General features: G+C 39.4%; 3 protein-coding genes across 5 annotated transcripts; all 3 read right to left on the reverse strand.

The window, feature by feature from the left end:
• Positions 1-3,459: 3,459 nt before the first annotated feature.
• LOC113122815 (sulfotransferase 2B1-like) lies at positions 3,460-7,447 on the reverse strand. The gene is made up of 6 exons (XM_026294395.2): positions 7,072-7,447; positions 6,305-6,513; positions 6,048-6,174; positions 5,400-5,494; positions 4,918-5,098; positions 3,460-4,077 (listed from the first exon to the last, which is right to left on the reverse strand). The coding sequence occupies exons 1-6, from the start codon at positions 7,208-7,210 to the stop codon at positions 3,962-3,964; spliced, it is 867 nt and encodes a 288-aa protein (XP_026150180.1). The 5' UTR covers positions 7,211-7,447; the 3' UTR covers positions 3,460-3,961.
• Positions 7,448-10,389: 2,942 nt separating this feature from the next.
• Positions 10,390-17,441, reverse strand: LOC113122439 (sulfotransferase 2B1-like). Of its 2 annotated transcripts, none has more exons than XM_026293788.1 (6): positions 17,328-17,441; positions 13,992-14,200; positions 13,735-13,861; positions 13,087-13,181; positions 12,632-12,812; positions 10,390-10,724 (listed from the first exon to the last, which is right to left on the reverse strand). In XM_026293788.1, exons 2-6 carry the CDS (start codon positions 14,187-14,189, stop codon positions 10,609-10,611), a joined length of 717 nt encoding a protein of 238 aa, XP_026149573.1. In that variant the 5' UTR covers positions 14,190-14,200; positions 17,328-17,441; the 3' UTR covers positions 10,390-10,608. The 2 variants fall into 2 exon arrangements, with proteins under 2 accessions (XP_026149573.1, XP_026149572.1); XM_026293787.1 differs by lacking the exon at positions 17,328-17,441 and adding an exon at positions 14,931-15,129.
• Positions 17,442-18,833: 1,392 nt separating this feature from the next.
• tmem147 (transmembrane protein 147) lies at positions 18,834-22,376 on the reverse strand. Of its 2 annotated transcripts, none has more exons than XM_026293852.1 (8): positions 22,309-22,376; positions 21,609-21,711; positions 21,237-21,306; positions 20,982-21,047; positions 20,700-20,836; positions 20,527-20,611; positions 20,032-20,153; positions 18,834-19,169 (listed from the first exon to the last, which is right to left on the reverse strand). In XM_026293852.1, the coding sequence occupies exons 2-8, from the start codon at positions 21,683-21,685 to the stop codon at positions 19,049-19,051; spliced, it is 678 nt and encodes a 225-aa protein (XP_026149637.1). In that variant the 5' UTR covers positions 21,686-21,711; positions 22,309-22,376; the 3' UTR covers positions 18,834-19,048. The 2 variants fall into 2 exon arrangements, with proteins under 2 accessions (XP_026149637.1, XP_026149638.1); XM_026293853.1 differs by lacking the exon at positions 22,309-22,376 and adding an exon at positions 22,171-22,308.
• Between the last annotated feature and the right edge of the window lie 1,007 nt (positions 22,377-23,383).

Raw genomic sequence — 23,383 nt, forward strand, 5'->3', positions numbered from 1 at the left:
TTACTTAACTTGCTGCAACAAATCTAAGGTAACTCTACTGCAACTTTCTACAACAAATCAAGCATATTTCCCAAAATGTGTAACTATTTCTTTAAACCAGGGGCAAACACTGAACACACATGCAATGAGAGTATGTCGCATACTGAACACAAACGTTGGCCCACAAAGCAAGAGGAGTCATTGTCAGTCAGGAGATGATGTTCACAGGTTAGTGGATAACCTACAATAACAGAAGAAGTAATAGGGATTGTGTTTAAATACCAGCTTGGATCAAGATCCATGTGGCGGAAGATATCAGTTATGCAATGACTGGACTTCACCACCCTTGGATGTTAGATGTCTTCTCCAAGGCTTCATTGCTCTGGGCGAAGGAAGTTAGAGGACTTAAGATGACTTGGTTGACATGAGTGACACAAACTTTAAAAAGATTACAGAATCTTCTAAGGAGTTATTGGCTAATTTGTATAAGTGTGTGTCTACAGTAAGCTGATGTAAAGAGGGCATCAAAGAAGGCTAGCATCCTGTGGGCAGCCCAGGGCAGGACCAGTGGGCACAAGGCGGCAGCGAGGTGGGTGTCCTGGAGCAGGCACCACATCGTCTGCCTGCACAGATACAGATACACAGACACACACACACACAATCTCTCCCTCAGGCACAAAAGGCCACTAAGTAATTGAAGTAGTGTCAGGACTCAAGGGACAAAGAGATGGGAGGGACATACAAACACACTCAGATGAGCTGTTCTACATCGCCAACCAAACAAACTTTAATTGTCACATTTATATTATTTCTAACAGTTTAAAACTAAAATTAAGGGGAGGCTGGGAGTGAAATGTGTGTTAACGTGTCTAAATGCTTTTTGCATTCTGTGCCACAAAAACCAAGAAAGAAGAAAGTTGCAAAAATATCAGGACAAGGCATAGCAGGTGTTTCTCACTACAGATTTCTCAGCATCATCATGATGCATGTAATAAATAATTGATGCTCACTGCTGATTGAATTGGGATACTTTACATGAAGTGGTGCATGCGTTTGATACATACGTCATTGTAGTAGTGTTGGTGGTAAATCTCCTGATTGTGTGAAACATCATAGACTGAGTTTGACTCCGAGTGATGACTCCAGTTTATTCCTGCAGAGAAACAAAGGGAGCCTGAAGCTCAAAGAATATGAGGCTCAAACAATCTTTACTGTTCCCAAAGGGAAAATTTGGTTTGCAGCCAGGTGTAAAAAATATAAATACTGAATGTAGAAAGAACAATGAAGAAAGAAATGGCCAGCAGTTGAGTCACACAAATAGACAATATTTATACTTTCTCAGAGGAGAACAGAAGGGAAATATCCCTGCAGGAAGAGTTGAACGGGCCTAATATAACAACCACAAGGAAGCGGCTCCAACTCCCTGAACAAAGGAGAATGTGGATGAGCCAGAGTAGCCTCAGCCTTCCTGAGAACATGCTTTATTAATACTGTTGATCTTACTGGACAGGCTGAGGTCAATACCAAAATATTATGCAGATTAAAGAAAACTCCAAAACACAGCCATCGTGGATCCACCAACATCAAGAGATCATTATTACTTTTACCATAAACAATGTGCCATTCAGTTTAGTCCCCATAACTGTCCCACAGTACGTGTAGTTGTCTGCCAGGGTGATTTCAGTGCCTTGCAAAACAGTCGATGTAGGACAAAAAGGAATTTCCTGAAGTTAAATATCGTGTCCTTTGTTTTGATAACATTCATATGAAGGAATGACTGCCAGCAATATGGCACAGAGTCTTTAACTATAACACAATGACTGTGTTCCTGCTACTGTAGGCTGACAATAACTCTATCGTCAGCAACTTTTATAATACAGAGATTTTCTTACACAGTCTTGAAGTTGTCTCGAAGACGGGACAAATAGCAGTCCTTCAGAGAACCATTTGCTCTCACATACTGCGTCCACTAAGTAGCCAGTTAAAATCACAATTAAGAGGAGACATGAGTCTTTCTGCCAGAATATGAAGCTGGATAGTTTTAAACAGGCTGAGTAAGAAAAGGCAATAAATAGAAAGTTTAGCATTGGTCATTGGAGTTTCAAGATGTTTCAACAAATGATTTAGCAAAGTAGGCGTCTGCAACCACTAAGGGATCTAAGATCTCAGTAAATCTGTGAGTTACAGCTTAATGTTTAGATAAAAGCATTAAGCTCCATGCTATGAAGCTCATTTCACTGACACAACTTTCTAAATCACCAAAATTGCTAATTCATGTTGCTGTATGTATATTTTTGACCCAGCAGATGTGATGACTTTTTTCTGTTAACCCATAATAAAGTCATAAAAGAACCAAACTTCATGAATGTTTTTTGTGACAAAGAAGTATCTGTTCCAATCACTCTATCAGAGAAAAATCAGAGTTGTAGAAATAACGGGAAACTCAAGAGAGCCATGATATTATGTTCTTTACAAGTGTATGTAAACTTTTGACCACAACTGTATATAACTTTTTTTTACTTTAGATCTGAAGAAATCAATTTTCAATTTGAAGAGCAGCTTCAAATAAGCCCATGAAACCAGCAAAAGTTAAGTTTCAGTCTATATCTGCCAACCTGACCTTATGTTTTTTGTGGTGTAGAACTGACGAAGAGTGAACAGCCTGCAGAACCAGCGATGGCGTTTGGTTGCCATCTGTTGGTCAAATCAAGCAAGTTTAATGCTTTAACATTTGCTTCACATTGTCAGTGCAATTATACACTACTTTGTTTTGTACATTTGTGTGTTTCTTCAATTTCCTCTGCCAGGATGGCAACTTTCCAAATGTGTTTGTTTCTGCCAGTATGTGTCCAGGAATCGGAAAAATGCCAAAACAAGTCAGACCCTGCCTCTCCCTCTGCTGCTGCCTGCACGGTAGAGGGAGGAACATGTGTGGGCCTGTTTGCCTTGAGGCTCTATTGTAGTTACGTTGTTGTATTGTAGGAGACTATGAGTGGGTGAAAATTTGGTTTGGCTGACAAAGATGGAGATACATTTTACTGTTGAAAGCAACTAGTCATAATTCATCATACCAAAGTACCTCCAATATTTAGATATTCATCCTCAAAATATATTAAAATTACTACCAAATCATGACATCAAGCATTTCATTTTACTGTTCTCTGTTTAGTAATGCCACTTCTTCATTTTCTTTAATCATGTGAAAAGGAAATGCCATGTCAACCTCTTTGTTTTATCTTGGCTTGTAAAGTGGCTGCAATTAATCAGAGGGTCCAGAAGGCAGAACTGCTGAACTAATGAGACAGAAGTGCTGAGTGAAACAGTGTTGAAACTGATTAGTGAAAGACAAAAAAAAACACATCTCTTTATTTTCTTCTTTAAAACATTTTGTCACTTTATGTGTGAGGAGATAGTTTGTTCCTACACTTACATGAATAAGTAACTGTACCTGTATAATCATTTGTAGTTTGTAACAAAAACAGTACCTCATATGTGTTGTCCATTACTTATCAGAAGTTACCAGATTTATAGATAAAAGTTAAAAGGTTCTTTCAGGGTAATTATGTAGTAGTTAGTATAAAATGTTGTATCATATTTTTAATCATGTTAAGTGGTAGAAAAAAAACTAAATGTACTGACGCATTAAAGTGACATTTGTAAAGAATCCAAATCGTTGTTGCAACAGTGTTTCCTTCTTGGCAGATTTAAAAATTACATCAATGTGTTGTCTAAATTCAACTTTTGTAGATGCTCCATTGTAAATCCCCAACACATCAAATATTTTCGCCAAAAAACAACCTCAAAAATGTATCTGTTATACAGAAATGTATATTTTCATCTGAATTGATAAGATCCACAGTTGGTGGGTGACTGAAAATAAATTGCTCATATTAAAACCAAAGGTAATTGAGAAGTTTGGCCCATTTATCAACTGTGACATGCCTGAACCTCTCTGCCTCCCTGTCTTTGCTCCAGCTCTCGCTCAATCCAGACTCCACGGCAGAGAGAAGCTCTCACCCTCCAGCTCTTTCTGAATGACTGATGTGAATCGGGCCAGTTGGTCTGAGCTGAAATGGCTTTTCCAATCTCCAACAACACCTGAAACAAAAACACACAATTGCGTAAACACCACAAATGTCTGACAAAACAAACTGCCAGCAATACAACATACATGGACACAAGCTGGGACATTAATGACTGTAATTAAAGACTTTTGCTTGTTTAATCAAAATACTGCTGTGCCTTTAGCACAGGGGTATTCAACTAACATTTAAAGAGGTCCAGTTAGAGAAAATTTCTTGAAGCAAAGGTCGGGAAGATCATAATGTCTAACTAGTTAGTTTGATATGTATTTAAGTAGTCTAGTAGTTTTATCAACATCTGCATGTAATCAATACCTGACTGTCAAATCAAACGAATTCAGTAAAATTCAAAAACTTTCTGACAGTATTTATAGTCATGTAACATACAACTGAACATATATGTATGGCTGTAGATATGTATAATGTTCTCTCATTAAGTAAGTTCTCTCCCTTTCTCCGTCTCACTCTACAGTTTCTCTCCCTGTTTTCTACATGTATCGCTCTTTCTCTTTCTTTGTACCGTCTTTTCATGTGTACCTGGCCTCTAGCGGTGTTCCCACTGTAGGGTCGTAATGTTTACCGCCTGGAATGCACAGACTTGATTGGCTGAGTGGTATCACGTGAGATGGCTCAACTCGCATGCAATTGGTCTGTGCGTTTCCACTACCGTAAAGTCCAAAAAAGCTGCGCCGGTGGAAATAGAAGTGCCTCGTTAAGTTTTAAGTCACAATCTTCTGTTTTGGCTGTAGGTCCGGCTCCGTATGGGGCGGCTTCTGGGTTCGCACCTGGACCGTGGTCCGCCTATTAGTGACCTATGCTTTAGCAGAAAATGCATGATGGACATATGGAGACTGACCTTTCCTTAAAAATGGTGATTTGTCAGGGTCCATGTATATTTTTGGGACCAGACTGAAGTTGGACATTGCGTTGGCCTTCATGGTGTTGAAGGAGCATTGCTCTGTTATCTTCTGAATGGCTTCTTCACTCAGGTTCCTGCTCAGGAAACCTGAAATACGCCTGAGAGCTGCAGGCAGGTCCTAGAACAGGAACACATGGACATGCTCTTTTATTTATGTGAAGCAGCAGGTGTTTGCTCTCATGCCAGGATAGAAACAGACATGTAAAAACTGTTTGCTTTAAACATTTGAATTTTGGCGCATAAAAAGGCCTCGTTCAGTCATCAGGTTTGAACTCAGAACCTTCTTACAGTGAGGTAACAGTGCTAACCACTGCACTAACATACTGCCCTAAGTGTAGCCTTAAAGCACACACACAAAAAAAAACAGACCAATTACAAGAACTCAACATTATTTCGTGGAGTGTTGGCGAGTGTTTCACCTGAACCATTTCTTCATATGTGATGTACATTATTCTGTCTCCCAGCTCTGTGTGTCTCCAACTCTTCACATGGTCTGTCCATTTTCCAAACAGCACTGCAGACAACACAGACAGTGAACCACAGTATGGCCGATACACAAACACTGCTCTAATGCAGAAATGAGTTTGTCTTTCACAGGATGTGGGATTTCTCAGCTAAACTGCTTATCCCAGCTTCTCTACTCTGAGTTATCAAAATACTTTCTGTAAGTTAGTCCTACCTGTTGTCTCCTGACAGCCACACATATAATCTATGTATGAAAATTCAGTCACCCTCATCATTGACATTGTGCTGCTTTAATGTTGCAGAGACAGGACTCTTTAGTCATTTAACACCATCTTTGGACTGGAAGCTGCCTTTTCTACATTTTGTCAAAACCAGGCATCCATTGTTTACCTGGAAGTGACTCAGGATTGGAGGGGCAAAGAGTGGAAAGGAGAGGTTGTGGGTTTGTTGATCCTCTAGTGGCTAAAAGGAGTTCACAAGTGTACTTTTTAATTTTCACCATGCAAAAACTGTTTACATGGTAATGAACCAAAATTCTGAACTCCATTTCCCTGTAATTCATACACTTCTCTGAGTAAACGCTTTATGATGTGACCTCTGACCTCTGCCCTCCAGGAATTTGTCCATGAACTCATCAAAGGTTCCAGGATCCTCCAGGAACACAGCCATCTGGTGGAAGTAGAAGGAGGACACCAAGGCATCTTTGGGGTTCCTCATGATGTAGATCACCTACGGCAGAAACACAACAGACATAAAATGTAAGAAACATTAAGACCATAAAGTGCAGCAGGTATTAAATATGGGATGAGATAAAGACAGTTACAAATGAGAGTATCCCAAAAACTCTCCACTTATTTACCTTGGCTTTGGAGGTATGGAAGGAGGGGGGCATGAGGTGGTAGGGAAAATGTGTGACCAGTGCTCGAGGAGACGCCAACTGATCCACGACCAAAGCCAGTCTTTTCTCCTCAAGCCAGGGGACCCTGTCCCAGTTAGGAATGGTCAGGACTGGTGTCAGATCCCCCCCATTCAGGACCAGTGGAAGAATCTCCTGCATCCAGACTGTACCTGCAATTTACAAGTTATTTCTCCAATGTCATAAAGCCTGCATCTTATTTTGAAGTAATATCTGAAATAATGTGCAGAGACACATCCAGTGAATGACTGCTAAAGACATCATGGGTTCAAGTCCTAGTGAGCATCCAGAGGCTCAGTTGTAGGCTGGTACTGAACCAGAAGAGAGAGAGAGGGAAATTCAGAGTCAGCTGAGTGTGCAGGAGGTGACTGAGAAATAAAGAGGCATCTAAGGGTGACTACTCTTTTCAGGCTTCCTCTTCCATGTGTGAAGTCGGCGTGAGGTGTTTTCATCACTAACAAACAGCTTTAAAATATTCACTTTGCATTCATTTCTTAAAATCTTCAGTTTTTTATTTAAACAAATGAGTCACTGATGTTCTCTTGCAGAGCAGCTGTGGAGGTTTAAAGAGAAATAATTAACAAAGAAAAGATCAAACGGAATAAACAAAGACCTGATGTTTGGAAATGATTTTGGCGGTGGTTCAAATAAAAAGTAAACTTCGTGATTATTCTTCTGCTTGACAAAGCAGTGTGATGATAAACACTGACCTGACTTCGGGTAAGTGACAGCCAAGACGTCGTCGTCTTTAAAGGTGAACTCCTGTGCAAACTTCAGGCTGTCTGCGCAGTGAGTCTCTTTGGGCAGCAGAAGTCCATGATAAAGCAGATATATGTCATCAGAAGTCATCGTAGACTGTTGTGAGGAATACAGTCAAATACGGATTTTATTGCTCGAGCTCTGACAGTCCTTTCCGCACCCACAGACTGAGTTTCCGTAGCGCCTCCTCCGGGTTTAAGTTCAGGTCACAGAGGAAGAAAACTTCTCCACCGACAAAACACATCACGAGGCTCCACTACGATCTTTGAGCGTCCACAGCACCCTGCATTAGTGCTGCTGGGCTCGGCTTTTACTATAATAAGCAGAAATTCATTTCATTTCATTTCCACTGCACCGAAGACACACATCCTGCATCTGCACTGAGAATAACTGAGACCACTGGAAACTTCCTGCCTGTGAAAACTCAAAGTAATGTTTTGTCAAAAAACAAAAGCCACAGGACAAAACAAACTTGACCACAGAGGCAAATAAATAAATAGAAATAAATGCAGTTATCTTGTCCTGTAAAATATCTGCAATTAATCACTGCTTTAAAACAAATCTTTACGTATGTCATGAAAACAAGAGCATGTAATCTGAGATGTGCTTTTCACCAGGCTGGTTCATACACGTCTGGATAGAAGATCTTTGTCTCTTAATTTCCTACACACTGTTTTTTGAAATACGAGCTCTTTGCTGCTTCATACCAAGGCAGTGTGCACTCGCCTGAACTTTAATACTGAAATCAGATATGTACACTACCAGTCAAACTACCACATTTTTACAGGTTTTATTCAAATTTAAGCAGTTCAAGTCCTGTGAATAACCTGAAATGCTACAAAATAAAGCAGCAAAACTGTCAGAGGTGAAAAACAGTTGCCGTGAATTTAGCTAGAGAATTCCGTACATCTCAGAGTTACACAAAAAGGTCTTGTGCCTCTACCCGGAACGAGCAATGGGAGATTTTGGGCACGGAAAACTATATTTTGCAAGCAGATAAATTATATTTCGAAAATAAATTATATTCGCGCATAAAATAATCTAGGTTGGGCGAGCAAAAATATATCCTGTGCTAAAAAAATGTATTTGTATGTTTGCTATTATCCATATGAATGAGCAATAATAACCGCTCACTCTCAGTTTTCTCGCTCAACTTGTCACAGCGTTACAAATTGGCAACAAATCAACCAATCAGAGAATTGGAGGAAGTTCATTCTGATTGGCTGTTTAGTCTCCAATTAGATCGCTAGTTACAACATCCCGGAAGTATTATGGTAAAGTCAACGTAGAAGCTCATTATCGAGAAGCCTAGCTGACTTACTTCACTGGAGAACTTGTCCTTATATAATAATAATAATAATAATAATAATAATAATGCATTTTATTTATATAGGCGCCTTTCTGGTCACCCAAGGTCACCTTCCAGATAAAAGATAAAACAAAAGAACTTTTATAAAGATAACACTGAACAATATTAATAAAACAAAAACAGTCATAATTTAAGATACTTGAAGACAAATGAGTGGAGATTTGAGTGCAGCCTTACATCATGTAGGATAAACGGTTCACCTGAGTCATAAGGTGAAATGTGAATTTAGTTGGAGAATCTATGTTACGGATTATTTCCGGGAGAGAATTCCAGAGACGTGGAGCAGTATGGCTGAAGGCTCTAGAACCCATGGTGGTCAAGCGGGAAGGGGGTGTAACTAGAAGCCTTGATGAAGAAGAGCGAAGAGTGTGTGGGGGGGTGTAGAACTGAACGACCTCCAATAAGTAAGGGGGAGCGAGATTTTGAAGTGCTTTAAATGTGAGGAGGAGAATTTTAAACTCTATACAGTATTTAATAGGGAACCAATGAAGTTGTTGGAGGGTGGGGGTAATGTGGTGCATTAAGGGAATTTGGGTTATGATACGGGCAGCAAAGTTATGAATAAGTTGGAGTTTATGTAGGAGTTTTTGTGGTAGGCCAGTTAGAAGAGAATTGCAGTAATCAATACGGGAGGTGACCAGAGCATGTATAAGAGTGACAGCAGTGTGTGGGGTGAGAAATGTTGCGTAGCTGGAGGTAACTTGATCTGCAGATATTGTTTATATGGAACTCGAAGGACAGAGTGCCGTCAAGGATGACCCCTAGGTTTTTAACCTGAGGAGAGGGAGAAATTGAAGAACCATCGATGCAGAGTGAGAAATTGTTGGACTTGGATAAGGTGGATTTTGACTCTATGAGGAGAACCTCTGTTTTATTGCTGTTAAGTTTGAGAAAATTGCAGGAAAACCAAGTGTTTATTTCATTTAAGCAGTTGGTGAGACAGGAGGGTGGAAGAGCAGAGTTAGGCTTTGTGGTGATGTAAAGTTGTGTATTGTCTGCATAAAAATGGACATGTACACTGAATTTTCTGAAGATAAAACCAAGAGGGAGACGATAAATCAGGAACAGCAGGGGACCATGGACAGAGCCTTGGGGAACACCACAGCTGACTGGGAGAGGCTGAGAGCGGAATTTTTTTTAATTGTACAAACTGGGTATGATCAGAGAGGTATGAAGTGAACCACGCAAGAGGTATGTCAGTGATGCAAATTGTAGCTAAACGTTTTAATAGAATTGGGTGAAAAATAGCGTCAAAGGTTGCTCTCAAATCTAGCAGGACAAGGATTGTTAATATTCCAGCATCAGCAGCAAACAAGAGGTCGTTGGTAACTTTCACCAGAGCAGTTTCTGTTCTATGATTAGAACAGAATCCAGACCGAAATGATTCGAAAAGGTTATTGACACTGAGGTGAGTGTGAACCTGCGTTGAAACTACTTTTTCCAATAAGTTAGAAATGAGAGGAAGATTTGAAATTAGACGGAAATTTGGTTTAAAATTGGAGCATATATGTATATATATATAATTTTCCCTTCTCACCCCTATGGGTGGTGTGTGTGTCTTCCTCAATATCGGGTCCTCTACCAGAGGCCTGGGAGTTTGAGGGTTCTTCGCAGTATCTTAGCTGTTCCTAGCACTGCGCTCTTCTGGACTGAGATCTCTGATGTTGTTCCTGGGATCTGTTGGAGCCACTCTCCCAGTTTGGGGGTCACAGCCCCGAGGGTGCCGATTACCACGGGGACCACTGTTGCCTTCACCTTCCACATCTTTTCTAGCTCTTCTTTAAGCCCTTGGTATTTCTCCAGCTTCTCGTGTTCCTTCTTTCTGATGTTGCTGTCACTTGGGATTGCTACAAACTAGTAAATTACCCGCATTTTATGAATAAAAACACCAATTGAAATATTGCAATAAGACAGTAATTATACATTTATTAGACAATTATTCCACCTCCTTGTGTAAAATATGTGTAATTACTTGTAGATAGCACCAAATAAATCAGAACTATATATATATATATATAGTCCACAGTAATTACTTATCAGAGGTTACACTGAAATGACAGTAGGATCAGCAGTTGGTGGATGAACCTCTCTGCCTCCCTGTCTTTGCTCCAGCTCTCGCTTAATCCAGACTCCACGGCAGTGAGAAGCTCTCACCCTCCAGCTCTTTCTGAATGACTGATGTGAATCGGGCCAGTTGGACTGAGCTGAAATGGTTTATCCAATCTCCAACAACACCTGAAACAAAAACACACAATGTCATAAACACCATAAATGTCTGATGTGAAAGAAAATGTACTGTTTAGTAAAAATAAATAAATAAATAAATAACAGTACAGTCAGACTGTCAGGATCTGCATTTTTTGACTTCCTGTTTCTTTTATTTTGTAGGATCCTGACAGGAACTGGTTTTTGTTTACTCTGTTCCCGTTACGTTGACCTGATTAGTTTGATTGTTTTCACCTGTTTCTTGTTTTGTTCCTTGTCTTTATATACCTTGGTTGAACCATGTTTTAGTTGCCAGGTTGTCTGTTCTGTACTGCTGTGCTAGAGCTACTGTTCTGAGAGCTGTTAATCCTTTGTTTTGAGTCCTGCTAAGACATTGTTTTTGAGTCTGTTGATACACTTGCATTCTCCTTTGGATTTTGATCATGGACTGCTCATTTGTTTTCCCAGGTTAAGTGGTTTCTTTTCTTTATGTGTTTGTTTCAAGACTGTTCTTTGTCCAAGGTGTTTTGTGTGTTGTCCTCCCTGAATCCCCTCACCATGTTGAGTAGATGTGTCATGTCCCCTTAGTGTACACCCTCATGCTTTTCTCTGTTCATGTTCGAGTTTCTGTTCCCTTCTTGTTTTCATGTGTCTGTGTGGTCTGGTGTGTCTCTCTAGGTGTGTGTAACCCAGACTGCTTCATGCCTTGATTCCCTAGTCTTGTGTTCATGTGTCTGTGTGGTCTGGTGCGTGTGACCCAGACCCTCATGCCTTGTTCCCTTGTGTCCATGTCTTTGTCCCGTGTTCATGTTTCTCGTCAATGTGTTCCTTGGTTAGTTGAATAAAGTTTTGTCTTGAACCGTGACTACCGGAGTGGGCGCATCTGTGGTCCTAAAGTTAAATAAGAATTCTCCGGAAACCTGACAGACATTTAATCTTACACTTAAGACAAAAAATGATCTGTGTCATTACTCTACAACAAACGACCATTTTAATAATCAATTGAATGTATTTTAAAATGTGTCCATTAATCAAATTTTTTTTAATTGAACGATTAATCAGACTTTGACAAAATAATATAAAGAAATCTGATTGATGAAACTTGAATTACTGCTGCAATGCTGATGACCTGCAAATTTTCCAGTTAGAGCAAATAAATTTCTTCATTGCGGACTGTGATGGACTGTTTAAATTAGAGCAAAACCAAGTACATATTATTTGGCAAACCTGTTACACCACTTTAAAATTTGATACTATTTACAATTACTGTCCAAGGTAGTCTTTTATTCATTTTACTGCCATTTTATCATTTCAACAGATCTGGAGAAAGTTATGCTTTCATACATTTCTTACTGGATTACTGTAATGATTCTGTATGTTGGGTTGTCTGTAAGATCAGTAAATTGGTTCCAGCTAGTTCAAAAAAGATGCTGCCTAATTTTTAACATCCACAGGAAAATATACTCACATTACCACAGGTTTGCACTAACTGCACTAGATCCAGGTTTGCTTTTGAATTCATTTTAAGATTTTTAGTTTCTGCTTTTAAAGCTTTACAAGGTCGGGCACCATTGCATCTCATGTAACTTGTTCAGTCCTATGAAACTGGTAGACCTCTACAAACTGCAGATCAGAACTTCCTGGAAACACCAAAAACTAAATCCAAGTGGGGTTAAAAAGCATTTGCTGTTTCTGCCCCAAGACTGTGGAACTGTCTGTCACCCAAGCTTAATTTCATTGACAATATAGACACTTATAAATCTGGACCTAAAACTTTTTTTTTGGCCAGGCTTTATCTGGCTCTCTCTTCTATTCTTCTGTTTTCTGATTTTATGTTTTTTATTGTTCCTTCTATTTTATCCTGTTTTAACTTTGTGAAGTTCTGACTCAATTCACAGTGCTATAGATATAAAGTATGATTTGATACAGAGACTGACCTTTCCTGAAAAATGATGATTTGTCAGGGTCCATGTATATTTTCGGGACCAGACTGAAGTTGGACATTGCGTTGGCCTTCATGGTGTTGAAGGAGCATTGCTCTGTTATCTTCTGAATGGCTTCTTCACTCAGGTTCCTGCTCAGGAAACCTGAAATATGCCTGAGAGCTGCAGGCAGGTCCTAGAACAGGAACACATGGACATGCTCTTTTATTTATTCTCATCGTGAGGCCATTTAAAAGAACCCAGTTTGACTGGTCACATTTAAATAGCATCGCTTTGCTGTGGCTTCAGTCATCAGGTTTGAACTCAGAACCTTCTTACAGTGAGGTAACAGTGCTAACCACTGCACTAACATACTGCCCTAAGTGTAGCCTTAAAGCACACACAAAAAAAAAAACAGACCAATTACAAGAACTCAACATTATTTCGTGGAGTGTTGGCGAGTGTTTCACCTGAACCATTTCTTCATATGTGATGTACATTATTCTGTCTCCCAGCTCTGTGTGTCTCCAACTCTTCACATGGTCTGTCCATTTTCCAAACAGCACTGCAGACAACACAGACAGTGGACCACAGTATGGCCGATACACAATCACTGCTCTAATGCAGAAATGAGTTTGTCTTTCACAGCATGTGGGATTTCTCAGCTAAACTGCTTATCCCAGCTTCTCTACTCTGAGTTATCAAAATACTTTCTGTAAGTTAGTCCTACCTGTTGTCTCCTGACAGCCACACATATAATCTATGTATGAAAATTCAGTCACCCTCATCATTGACATTGTGCTGCTTTAATGTTGCAGAGACAGGACTCTTTAGTCATTTAACACCATCTTTGGACTGGAAGCTGCCTTTTCTACATTTTGTCAAAACCAGGCATCCATTGTTTACCTGGAAGTGACTCAGGATTGGAGGGGCAAAGAGTGGAAAGGAGAGGTTGTGGGTTTGTTGATCCTCTAGTGGCTAAAAGGAGTTCACAAGTGTACTTTTTAATTTTCACCATGCAAAAACTGTTTACATGGTAATGAACCAAAATTCTGAACTCCATTTCCCTGTAATTCATACACTTCTCTGAGTAAACGCTTTATGATGTGACCTCTGACCTCTGCCCTCCAGGAATTTGTCCATGAACTCATCAAAGGTTCCAGGATCCTCCAGGAACACAGCCATCTGGTGGAAGTAGAAGGAGGACACCAAGGCATCTTTGGGGTTCCTCATGATGTAGATCACCTACGGCAGAAACACAACAGACATAAAATGTAAGAAACATTAAGACCATAAAGTGCAGCAGGTATTAAATATGGGATGAGATAAAGACAGTTACAAATGAGAGTATCCCAAAAACTCTCCACTTATTTACCTTGGCTTTGGAGGTATGGAAGGAGGGGGGCATGAGGTGGTAGGGAAAATGTGTGACCAGTGCTCGGGGAGACGCCAACTGATCCACGACCAAAGCAAATCTTGGCGTTCCAAACCAGGGGACCCTGTCCCAGTTAGGAATGGTCAGGACTGGTGTCAGATCCCCCCCATTCAGCACCAGTGGAAGAATCTCCTGCATCCAGACTGTACCTGCAATTTACAAGTTATTTCTCCAATGTCATAAAGCCTGCATCTTATTTTGAAGTAATATCTGAAATAATGTGCAGAGACACATCCAGTGAATGACTGCTAAAGACATCATGGGTTCAAGTCCTAGTGAGCATCCAGAGGCTCAGTTGTAGGCTGGTACTGAACCAGAAGAGAGAGAGAGGGAAATTCAGAGTCAGCTGATAGCAACATTTGTAGGCTGCAAACTGACTCTTCTTATGCTGTTTGCTTTAATAACTGAGGCCAGGTGGAGCTAATGTTCAGGTGCTGAAGTCCAGACCCAGAGCTGAGTGTGCAGGAGGTGACTGAGAAATAAAGAGGCATCTAAGGGTACCTCACGGAGAGAGAGTGAGTCTCTGTGCAATCTCAGCCACTCACATACACACATAACTTCATAAAACTTATTTTAAATTAAATATAATAATGAATAATCCAACTGTTAAGCAGATACCAACAGTGCAGTCCCCCCCCCAGGAGTTTTAACTTTAAATTAAATATAATAATGAATAATCCAACTGTTAAGCAGATACCAACAGTGCAGTCCCCCCCCCAGGAGTTTTAACTTTAAATTAAATATAATAATGAATAATCCAACTGTTAAGCAGATACCAACAGTGCAGTCCCCCCCCCCCCCCATGTTTGGAAATGATGGTTAAAATAACAAGTAAAGTTCATGATTACTCTTCTGCTTCAGTCTGATGAAAACACTGACCTGACTTTGGATAAGTGACAACCACGATGTCATCATCTTTAAAGGTGAACTCTTGTGCAAACCTCAGGCTCTCTGAACAATAAGACTGTCTTGGAAGTACAAGTCCATGATAAATCAGATACATCTCTTCAAAAGACATCTTGTTATGAGAACAAAAATATAGTACAGGTGCTGTATCAAGATGTGACACTCTTCTCCTCTCCCCTCGGGGGATTGTGTCTCCCATAGCTCCTCCTCTGAATAGTTTCAGATCACTGTATGTTTACACTGGGTAGAAAAAAAGAAACAGGAACACATGGACATGCTCTTTTATTTATGTGAAGCAGCAGGTGTTTGTTCTCATGCCAGGACAGAAATTCTCATACTGAACTATCTATATGATTCTATGATAAATGTCTTCATTGAAAGTGAACTGAGCTGACTTCAACTAAGTGTTTGGCCATTTATACGGTAGAATGCCAGACAATGACTAGTTACAAATTCTCATGTGAAATCATTTTGGTGTCGAGCACCTGACCTCCGGTCCCTTCTTACTCATTCATATAGAAACTTCATTCTGACGTTAAACAGTTCACGTATATTTGGATTTTCACACACTAATTCAGATCATTCTCACATTCCAGGTTTCAGATAAGGTTAGGTTCTAAACACTGGATGTAAATATCGATTTTGCCCTGAAAATATATAGAACACTAGTAACAGGTTGTTAGGTAAATTCTTTTAACAAATAGACTCAGAGGACGAACTTCGGTAAGATTATATAGAAGTTTTACTTGCAAGGAGTAACAGTCACACAGCACCTTGGTACCGCATGAGGATCACTGGCTGCTTGCAGCCTAACACATCAGTTTTCATGGTAATACAAAAGGGAGGGGATTTCTTACAGAAAGACATCTGGGCTCTTATTAAATAGTCAAGGTTAGAGCAAAGTGTGCTCACTGAGAGCAACGATTACACACTATAGGCCCTATTCAGAAGTGTTTCAGTTATACTAAAGTAAGGTGGATCAGGTCACAGGAGGGTAAACATTTTAATTTCTCTAACACAGGTTATTTAGCCAATGTCAAGATATATCACGACCAACTTCTGACAATGTGACTGAAACTATGATCCATGTCTATAAACCAAACACACCTCAACATTAAAAGGCAGACTTACTATAAATGACATAAATTTATATTGAATTTAAACAGCATCGCATTTAAATTAAGTTTGAACAAGAAGATGGAGAAATCATCTGGAGGTGATTCACATACAGTTTTGAACTAAGTTGGAAGGATGATTGCAATACCAACACAATCCAGCCTAACTACAGAAAACAAACCCAAAAGGACAACAGAGAGATAAAATGAGTAACAACCATATAAGTCCAAGCTGAATAGAAGCTAGTTTTAAAGCCAAACATTTGCTCAAATTTCAGAAATGTATTATTTTTCTGTAGAAGAGAAAAAGATGACATGAAACAAAACATTTCTGACCTGACTCTTATCAGGTGTGGCGCAATTACATGGTGACACCATTTGTTTTTAAAGACCTTTCACCTCACATCACCAAAGCCTCTAACTACCTGTCACAACTGTGTCTCAGGTTGTGACATATTGTAACTGGAAAATCAAATTTACAAATTTATGGTTCATTTATGAGAAGACAAGCCAGACTTCAGCACTTGGGATAGTTGGAACTAAAAATGTAAAATGACCCAAATGCCACATTCAGGTATGAAAGATAGTACAAGGTAAAATCAGCCCCTGAGGATACTCCTACAATGAAGTCACTTACCAGCACGAACATGGCTAGTTCCCCAGCTGACTGTGTATTTAACTACAATTTGATTATAGCAGGGACAAATATTTTAGTTTTTAGTTTTCTCTGCCTTATCAAACTTATCAAATGGAACTTCCATCGGTTCACTGTTACTCAGTGTGAGTGTGTGACAGAGAGAGAATGTCAGTATTTTCCTTAAGAGCTCCAGTGCTCAGGGGCCACTGTCCTGTTTGTTTTCTAATGAGTCCTCTTTGCAGCTTCTGATTGGCTGAACATATCTAATCCAGGTGGGTAGCACAAAGATAGTGCAGCAGCTATTGATGACTTGACTTTGACACCTACAGAACGCCCTAGATAATCAGACTCTAGGTCTTTTATTAGTCACCCACTGCAGGCTAAACCAAGAAATTGGTTGGTAAATCTAATATTCTAAATTATTGAATGCATATACTTTTATGCACTTCACTTAAAATCCAATGAGACTACAGACTGCTCCAGGTAAAAAAAAAAAAATACAACTATAAGGTCACTGGCTGTAAAAACTAAAACTACTGTCACACAAAAAAGACAAACATTGTAAAACCAAAGAAGATAAAAAAAGAGGAAGAATACTGGATAATCAGGATACTGTACCTGATTTGGGGTGAGTCACAGCAAACACGTCATACTCCCGAGCTCTCCATGCTGTGGGCCATCAGGACCAAGATGAGGCCATGGTTTTCAATGTATTCAGGGGAGGACATGACGACTGTGATCAGGGTGTACAGCTCTGCTGGGTACCAGCAGCCTATTAACTGGTTACAAACATGTTGCTTCATGCTGTAGCCAGGGACATTCCCTTTGGCTGACTGTCTTTATTTTCCATGCTATCTAGCCAGGCTGAATCACATTTTTTACTTTACATCATCACTTTTTTTCTAATGCAGAGGTAGGAGCTTCCAAAGAATTAGAACAAGGTGTTCTGGGTTGAACACATCCATTGTTACACAAAGCCTTTATTTTCCCTACAGCAATGGGCAAAAGGTCCCACTAAAGGTGCAGCCACAGATGTTTAAAAAAGGATGTTTGAACTACCTAAGAATTTCGATCTAATCCTCCTTGAGCATTCCTTCCACTAGGACATTGATTTTAATGTTGGATTTTGACATCCTTGTACCGAAGGATGCCCTCTGTGTGACCCTGGGTACTGAAGATGTGACTGAGGAGGTGCTAATAACTTATACGCATCTGTGCAACAAGCCTGCTCATTCTGACTACACTATTAATCTTATAATGGGTAAATTAAATTGCATGGACGGGCACTGGTACCATCCTGATCCTTCACTCATCTAACTTGAATCCACGAGGTCAAGTTAGTGCCATTGTATCACTGTATTCTTCTCTCTAAGTGAGCATTATTTTTTTTAGCAACCGCAGACAATAAGCCCTATTGTGGCATTTCAGTAATGAGAGTTTTGTTGGTTCCAGCTGAAACAGAGAATGACAGAAGCAGAAAAAAATCCAGGCAGGGATAAACTAACAGAAAAGGGTGTAGGAGGTCAAAGAACGAGGTGTAAGAACAGAGAAAATACTTGTGACAAATTAACTGGATTTTCACTGAATAGCTCTGTGACCTGTCCTGTTGGGTGTGTTTGCCTGTTTATCCGGGTTTGAACTGAAAGCCATGTGTCGCTTTTTGACTGTGGAATGTTAAAGCTGTGCTACAGTTTCTTCAATAATCAGCTACAGTTCACCTGTTTCAGCTACTTATAGGTTATAACGTTCATCCATTAACTATATCTGCTTATTCCTAACAAGAGTCATGGGGATCTGCTGAAGCCTATCCCAGCTCTCTTTGGGTGAAACACCCTGGGCAGGTCAGCAGTGCATCACAGAGTTGTAGCATTTACTTGTCTATAAATTAACTAATATATTTTGTAGCCATTCAATATACTATCACAGAACTACCAGACACCTATTTATAATATACCCATTTAGGGTATTTCCCAACAAAACACATAAGCTCACTGGACCAGACACAGAAAAGAAAAACGTTGTTTTATCAAGTCTCAATTCATTTGTGGTTGTTTTGATACAAAATTCATCTTTTCACAAAACCAACACAGCTCAGGTAAATATATTACAGAAGCCTCCTGATGTCACCACGTGTGCTGCAGTTTTTTATAGGTAGACTGAAAGCAATGGTCCAAGCAGACTGGGTGTGGCGCTGGTTAGATTACCAGCTGGTGGCTTGTTAGTCAGCCTGTTTATTCGTGCATCTGACCAGTCCGACTACCATAAATGAACAGGCAGTTTTCTGCAGTCTTTGTTGACACCAAGACTAATGGTGTCAGGGGTTTGTTGCTGAGGTTTACTTAGTTGCTGTGAACCAGAGTGACGAAGAGAAACAGAGAGCAGAGAGAGATGGCACCAGTTAGCACGGCTTTGACCAGCAACACTGTCCAACTGCCCAGCTGGAACACATGGACAAACAACCTAAAGACACACACAGAAACACATTGTAAGCTACAATGTTAAAGAACAAAACTAAACAATACTGATTTGATGTTAGCTATGGCAGTGAAGGATTGTGAGTTTATTGAAAAGATTTCAGATATTTGGTCACACAAATGTGAAAAAAACTCAAATTTTCAGACATTTGTAACATTTATCTTTTCCATTTCTGAGCCTAAAGCTTTCAAATTTACCCAGATAAATAAACCTTGCCCATAAGCAGGCATGAGCACTGACAGCTCAACAAACCCTCTCACAAAATAGTAATTCATTAAAATTATCTGCTAGCTCTTTCATTTATTTCCCTCTCCTTCATCAAAACTTCAACACCCTTTAGAGGTTTTCTTGTATTGGTGAGCCAATATATACTATTAGTATAGTTTAATCAAGCAACATACACGTAGAAAATGCTACGAGAAGCTTGGTAAAGTGATTTTAACTGTAGTTGTACATGTTTATATGTAATAATTCTGTAGTTCTTATATGTTCTATGTGCATAAACTGTACTTACTCTTACTGTTCATGTTGTTGCTGTTAAGTACCGCCATCATGTGGTTTACCATGGCCAGGACATGTTTACCTTAGCTTACCATAAAGACTGGAAATGACAAAATAGCTAATCTGGCCCTCCGAAGGTAAAGATGTCTGCCTAGTAACACCCCTAAGGCTCACTAATTAACATGCATGCTCTCTATTTCTACTCCTTAAATTAAATTAAATTGGGAAAAAATGACTTCCAACAGTCAGGATAACTAATTTACACAGTGACTGTCAATCCATGATGATGAAGAAACTATGTGATATGTCTGGAGCTGTGTATACATCAGTGTTGTGGGAGACCTACTCCATTAAGAAGGCCTTGTAGACACAGAGAGCCAGCAGAACAGTAACAGGAAGCCTGAAGCTCTTAGGGAGGTCATATCGTGTAAACATCCACACCACCGCTGCCATGGCAATATAATGGACCTATAGACACAGAAATGATTTTAATTCAGTTTTCACTTGACATATTCAACTGCGGTATAATAGACTTTTATTATTTAAAAAAAAAAAAAAAACATTGAGAATTTCATGGGCACATTTTGAAATCCGTGCTTATTTTAACATTGACAAGAGAAACAATTACAGCTTGTAATCTTTTCTGTACACTGCTGTTATTGAGGTGGATGCACAATGTGGGGAACAAAACAAAAAAATCTAAATGTGACAACATTTATTTAGATACAGTGAAAGAAGGTGAGTGAGTGTCATAGAAAACAACAGAAAGCGTGAAGGGCAAGGACAGAAGATCCAAAACACAGCCAGAGACAGTGGAGAGCAGAGGAGAACAGCTACTCACCAAACTGATGTTAGAGTCAAAGCTCATCTGGATGTACTTCCAGTCAAACTCAATCCCTCTAGCTCCCACCCACAGAGGAAGACACCTGAAGAAGCATGACAGGACATGGTCAGAGTCATAACTGGACAAAGTAACACCAAGCTTTCTTCTGCATTAGGAGTCATGCTACTTACCTGGACATCACAAGTTCTGCTGTTGCCCAACCCATGGCTGCCACCATGATCTTGTACTCTCCTTTACCAGCATTACGAGACATCACAAGATGGAGCCCCAGCAGGTCTGCCAGGTCCACTGTTGCCTTCATAAACTCCTGGAAATTAATATGTTTTATATTACACAAGCTGGTGTTTTATACAGTTTTTGCAATTACAGTTGTGAAATAAATGCAAAATAAATGTGAAACAAAAATGCTCATCTTCCTTCTTGATGCTACAGTGATGCAGCTTAAAACTCACCCCTACAAAATCATAAACTCCAGCTCCTCCTTCCCATGTGGGGAAAAACGTAGCCAGGAACAGCATCTGAAACACAAGAAAACTCCAATTCACTCTAAAACACAGAGATGCTACTGCTGATACAGGCTAGTTTGCATTTTATATACAGCCTCCCCCACTTGACTGTATTGCTGATTGTATTTACTTTCTTGAGACATTTTGAATGAGGAAATTACAGTTTATGTAAATCAATTTATCACCTGAAGGCTCACTCACCTTACAGAGTTGGACAAACAGATAGGTGGCTCCAGCCTGGACACATCTCCAAAAGGCATTATATTCTGAACTAAAGATGGAACACATAAGTAAAATAAAAAGGCACAAAATACAGTATATGACAGGTTATTATCATTTCAGACAGCACTTTGGCAAGATATGATAACTATACATTGTGTAATTAAGCTCAAGCACTGCCAAACTCAAGAGCATACTACACAGCCCTAAGGATTACGTAGAAATAAACCTGTGACATCACTAAGAAGATTAGAAAGAAAACATGTGATAATGATGTAAAAAACAAAACTAACAATACAGAGTTTTTGTCCAATCACACAGCAGGTAGCCATGCATCATCACTGAGACACTTACAGACCACTGCACTTATACGTTATGAAGTACGGGAAATAGGCCAGGGCAAAACAGTTTCCAAAATGAAACAGTGTCATAATGTCTGGTCAAGAAATCCAGCCTCCTGGAAATAAAGAGACAAAGTAGATAAGACTTCACAGATGGTGGACACAGCAGACAATGTAGTTCACAGCATTTTTAATACTACCCACCCATTGACACACAGAAAGAAATGACTCTAAAGAATTTAAAATATCCCCCTTATAAGTTTACAGAAGCAATGGTGACATATTCAAATGTCTTAGTCCCAAACCAAAACATATTCAACCTGCGGTGACAGAAAACACGACACATGAAGCAGGTTTGCATGTTTAGCTGGTGTCGACATCGCGTTAGCTTCACAGGCTAATAAGATGATTTAAGTCTGCTCGGACAAAACAAATCCGTCACAGCTGAATAAAGTGTTTAGCGAGTGCGTCTGTTAAAATCCCACAGAACTATTAAAGCGTGTACTTAATTATAGGAACGACTAATTTGTTTCCCAGCTAACGTTAGCTAAGTTCAGTGATGGAACGGGACACACCGCTAAATCCAACGCATTAATTTTCCCAGGTGAAGGTCAACACAAAGCTATGTGTCATTACAGTAACACGTGTAAACCAAAGCTTTGAGCCTTTCAGTGCCAACAGTGTGAAAGAAAAGATGAGATACACCAGCAAACCTTGATAAGGTCTCCTTAAATGACAAGCGGAAATCGCCTTGGTTCTACCTCAAAAAGCCTCCGACTATGGCATGTGCAGGAATGTTCCACCTGGAAAGCTTGATCGAAATCGCTTGTATTCATGTCGACATATAAACATAAATGTGGCATTCAAAAAAAATACAAAAACAAAAACAAAAAACAAAACAGTGGTGTCATTATGACCCAGCATTTAATAATTACGAAATGGTAATCTTTTAATTGCTGTGCTGTTCATTGACTGGTTTCATAATTCTGACATTACATACAAGAAACGGCGCTGGGATCAGACCTTTTCAGAATTTGATTTAAAAATATTATTTAGTATCAATTCGCGTCACTAAAATGTATCAGCATTCATCGTACATAGCAAAATCAATGTTATTAATAGTTAATTCGGCTTATTTGAAATTTTAACTAAGGTAGAAATGCACAAATATGAACCTGAAATTGAACTTGGACACAAATTAAAGTTGAACAAAAACAGCTGAACAAATAAATAGCACGAACTTTAATATTCAACAATAAGCATTAGATATCCAGTCAGAGAAAGAAATCATTTCATGTTAATGATGAGAGTTTAAATAAAAACTTACAGTATTTATATGTCTATGATAGGTTCTATAGAATTTCTATAGCACAACAAAAAACATGATCCACTACAAATAGTAAAAGCAAAAAATCTTCACCTTTATGAAGCACCTTATTAAAGAGAACGTCAAATCTCTATTTTCTGAAAATATTCTAAATAATGTATCATTATAAAATATGAGCATATCACTCAACTCGTTAGTAAAAAAAAGCTTAGACTGTTAAAACTAAAAATAGAGCACTGGGAAACTTTAAATGTAGTCGAGGAGGCTGCTCAGGACATGTTTTTTCATAACTACAAAAATTTTGTTTTTCTGTAGCAGACAAAGTTTCTTTTTTCTGTGCAGTCTCTGGAGATCCAGTTGTCTGTGCTGGATTTGGACAGGGTGCCACAGTGGTTCTGCTGTGACGGACAGAGTGACAGCATCTCCTGGCTGTCCAGCTCCTCTCCATTCACCCACCACCA

Source organism: Mastacembelus armatus, chromosome 16 (assembly GCF_900324485.2).
Source record: "Mastacembelus armatus chromosome 16, fMasArm1.2, whole genome shotgun sequence".
Lineage (NCBI taxonomy): Eukaryota > Metazoa > Chordata > Actinopteri > Synbranchiformes > Mastacembelidae > Mastacembelus > Mastacembelus armatus.